Source organism: Leuciscus leuciscus (assembly GCF_965113295.1).
Source record: "Leuciscus leuciscus genome assembly, chromosome: 3".
In the NCBI taxonomy this organism is placed as follows: Eukaryota; Metazoa; Chordata; class Actinopteri; order Cypriniformes; family Leuciscidae; genus Leuciscus; species Leuciscus leuciscus.
The window spans coordinates 28,372,982-28,376,884 of NC_138727.1; the positions used below are offsets into that span (position 1 = coordinate 28,372,982).

The 3,903-nt window shown below is 42.1% G+C and overlaps 1 protein-coding gene across 1 annotated transcript; it reads right to left on the reverse strand.

Annotated features, from left to right (window-relative positions):
- Nucleotides 1-351: 351 nt before the first annotated feature.
- LOC309494682 (uncharacterized protein) lies at nt 352-2,381 on the reverse strand (the record flags this gene model as incomplete). The annotated part of the gene is made up of 3 exons (XM_082164096.1): nt 2,360-2,381; nt 917-1,253; nt 352-518 (listed from the first exon to the last, which is right to left on the reverse strand). The coding sequence occupies exons 2-3, from the start codon at nt 1,230-1,232 to the stop codon at nt 352-354; spliced, it is 483 nt and encodes a 160-aa protein (XP_082020222.1). The 5' UTR covers nt 1,233-1,253; nt 2,360-2,381.
- Nucleotides 2,382-3,903: the final 1,522 nt, after the last annotated feature.

Consider the following 3,903-nt stretch of genomic DNA (forward strand, 5'->3'; position numbering starts at 1 on the left):
AGTTCCAGTAACTTGAATTAAAAAAACTTAGTTGTCAGAACTTGAAAAACTTAGCTGAGGCAACTTAATAATTGTAGTTCTTCAAAACGTAAAAAAAATTAAGTTGATATCTTCAACTCAAAAATTCTGTGCAGTCGGTTGCCTTGAAAATTTGAGTTGAACTAACTTTTCTTTTTTACAGTGTGGGAGATAGAGCCTTTTGTACTGCTGCCCCACATCTGTGGAATGCCCTCCCTGACTCCTTGAAGGCACCTCAATCCACTGACTGTTTTAAAAAAGGCCTCAAGACATTTCTTTTTAACAAAGCTTTAGGTCCCCTTTAGATGTTTTTTTTTTTTTTAAAAGAACTGCTTATCTTTTGTTTTTGTTTTTAACCTGTAGCACTTTGAGATCTCTGATGAAAAGTGCGTTATAAATAAAATGTATTATTATTATTATTATTCTATCCCCCTGGGCAGTTCTTGGAAAGAGCTTTAGATGGGGCTGTTTAGGATCCTCATCTCTTGATTTTGATTTATCTATAATGAAGCAAAAAGCAGCATTAATAGTGCAATTCGTTAAGTATATGATCATTCATTATATGATTTATTTAATGCTTATGTTTTAGACAGATACATCTCCCCAGTTTACTTAAAATATTTACAAATGATATGAACAATTTTAAAGTCTAAATAAAGTAGTGCTTACCAATCTTTTTAAATTCAAGGCCCAATTACAATTTCTACTCAAAATGTCATAAAAAGCCAAATGCTAACAAATATCCTTATTTTTACTTGTTTTAATTCATTTGAAAAAAAATATAAAATTATTTTAAGACCCCCTTGGACATTTGTTAAGGTCCCCTGAGAAAAGCCTAAACACCTTCAGGAATATTTGCTAAGTGTGCTGTTAGTGAGTGCAGCACAGCAGTCCGTACCTGATGGGTCACAGTCTGTGTGTGCAGTTGTCTCTTCCAGCTGCTGTCTGTCCGTCTCTTGTCTGTCCGTCTCTTCCAGCTGCTGTCTGTCCGTCTCTTGTCTGTCCGTCTCTTCCAGCTGCTGTCTGTCCGTCTCTTCCAGCTGCTGTCTGTCCGTCTCTTCCAGCTGCTGTCTGTCCATCTCTTCCAGCTGCTGTCTGTTGCATTCTGTACTCTCTTGGACTTGGTCCTCCATCCTAACTGCCTCATCACCTTTCTCAGAATGTACAGACCTTTTGCAGAAGAAGGTGGATATGTCGACTGCCTTCCTCTTCATTTTGATTAATCATCATAAACCCTATATTTGTGTGAAAAAATCCTGTCAGAGTTTAAATTGCATATTTTCTGTTTCTGTTGTTTAGACATACATTAAAAAAATAGTACTTGTCACAATAGTCTAATAAATGAATGGGAAACACTGACTAACTGTTCTACATTTGTAACCTTAGAGCAAATGACAGTGCATTAAATGTTACAATAATTGCAATAATTTATAGACAAATTGATGGAGTAATATTAAGGGTTAATTAACCCAAAAATGAAAAATCAGTCATTAAATATTCATCCTCATGTTGTTCCAAACCCTTAAGACCTTCGTTTATCTTTGGAACACAAATTAAGATATTTTTTATGAAATCCGAGAGCTGACCCTCCCATAGACAGCAAGGGTACTACTACGTTCAAGGCCCAGAAAAGTATCAAGATGATCAAAGAAAATAACAGCTTTATTCCACATTTTCGTCTCCACTTGTGGAAGCGCGCGTGACGCACCATGACGCACGCGTGTGGCACCGCCGGGGCTGTTGCTTTCGTGATTTGTTGGCAAGCAGCTTACAGGTGCATTACCGCCGGCGCCACCGACTGGACTGGAGCGTGGACCAGGATATTTGCATATACACGGTGCCGACCCAGATAAGGCGTTATGACATTGAACACATGAGCCGTGCGTGCCTTGTTTACACACGGAGAAAAAGACTCTGTTATATGTTCTCCATGCCTATGTATGCTTTGGCAATGCAAAATGTGCTTCTGTCATGCCAATAAAGCTGTTTAAATTTAATTGAAAGACTCACGCTGTATGAAATCTATCGAGTCGGTCAGCGCCACCACCAACACATGCAAGTGACGCAGACAGAGATGAAAATGTGGAATAAAGCTGTTATTTTTGTTTTATTTGCGCAAATATTCTCGTAGCTTCGTAAAATGACAGTTTAACCACTGATGTCACATAGACTACTTTTTCGATCATCTAGGAACTTTTCTGGGCCTTGAACGTCATACTCTGCTGTCTTAATTTGCATTCTGAAGATGAACGGAGGTCTTACACGTTTAGAAATGACACGAAAGTGAGCAATTAATGACAGAATTTTTATATGACATATACGAAAACCAAGTTTTACTTACATTATAAGTTTCCTCTCCTGCGTTGCTTGATCCTCCTGAACTTGAACGAACCATGTGCTGCATGCTTCGCGGTATTGCGGCTGGCGGCTGCACGTGTAAGTGCGCGAAGTTGCCGCAATGCACGTAAAGAGGGGGAGGGGTTGAGAGCGTATTATACAGTTCATATAATACAAGTTTATTATTCAAATTTTTTAATATAGTGTTTCATTAATGTCTATGTTAATTTATAAAATAAAATCACTATACTAAAAACTCCACTCTTTCTGGTTGGGGGGGCCAATGGGGTGGCCAGTGTCATTTTGGGGGTGGCCGTGGCCCCCCCTGGCCCCCCCTTGGAGGCGCCACTGTCTTTAGCATCTATACACTCTCACCGTCCTTCTCAGGTGTACGCTGGTCCGACACAGGATCATTAATACTAACTCAGAGTATTACAGCATCACCCAGAGGGCGGCTCTATAGTCTTGCAACACTATCACTGTCTCTATGGTGGTCTTTTGAGCATAGAATCTTTAGTAGTTCTATTACTACCTCAATCACACATAGATGTTCTTTTGTTTTCTTTTGAGCGTAGAATCTGTTTCTCAGCTGCGCAGCATATACCTGACACGACTCCCAAGTTGCTCTTTGTAGAAATGAAGTTTTATTCACGGCCGGGAGATCACTGGTCACAACAACCAAGTGAGTGTCCTGAATAGAATGATACATGTACATATATCATACAGTTGAGTAAAAATCAATGTCACTCAAGTCTTAGCGCGTTCGGCTTGATCATTCGTCTGGGGATGAAACCCGGAGGAGAGACTGGCTGAGGCACCTATAAGGCGACAAAACTCCTTCCAGAAGAGGGAGGAGAATTGTGGACCTCTATCAGACACAACATTCTCGGGGAGACCATGGATCTTAAAAACGTGATCAACGACAGTGTGGGCGGTCTCTCTGGCGGACGGAAGTTTAGGCAAAGGAATAAAATGGGCGGCTTTAGAAAAGCGATCTACTACCGTGAGAATAACATGGTTACCTCTGGAAGGAGGGAGCCCTGTAATGAAATCAAGGGCAATCTGTGCCCATGGGCGAGACGGAATGGGTAAGGGTCTTAGATACCCCGCCGGGGGTCTATTACTGATCTTGGTTTGGGCGCAGAATCAACAGGAAGCGATGAAGCGGCGAATGTCTCGCTCACGGGAGGGCCACCAAAACCTTTGTCGAACGGCGGCAATAGTACCTCTGACCCCCGGGTGAGCGAATAATTTAGACGAGTGCCCCCACTGAAGAACGGCGTGACGAGCGGAAGGAGGCACAAACAAAAGCCCCTTAGGGCAGAGCCGCGGTGTATGAGTACGAGACAGCGCGCGCTTGACCAGACGTTCGATTCCCCAGATAGCCGCGCCTACTATCACCCCCTGAGGAAGAATCCCCCTCATCAGTAGGCACGACCTCAGAAGAAGGAAACTGGCGTGAGAGAGCGTCAGGTTTTAGATTTTTAGACCTCGGCCGAAAGGAAATCGTAAAATCAAAGCGCGTAAAAAAAAAGAGACCAACGAGCC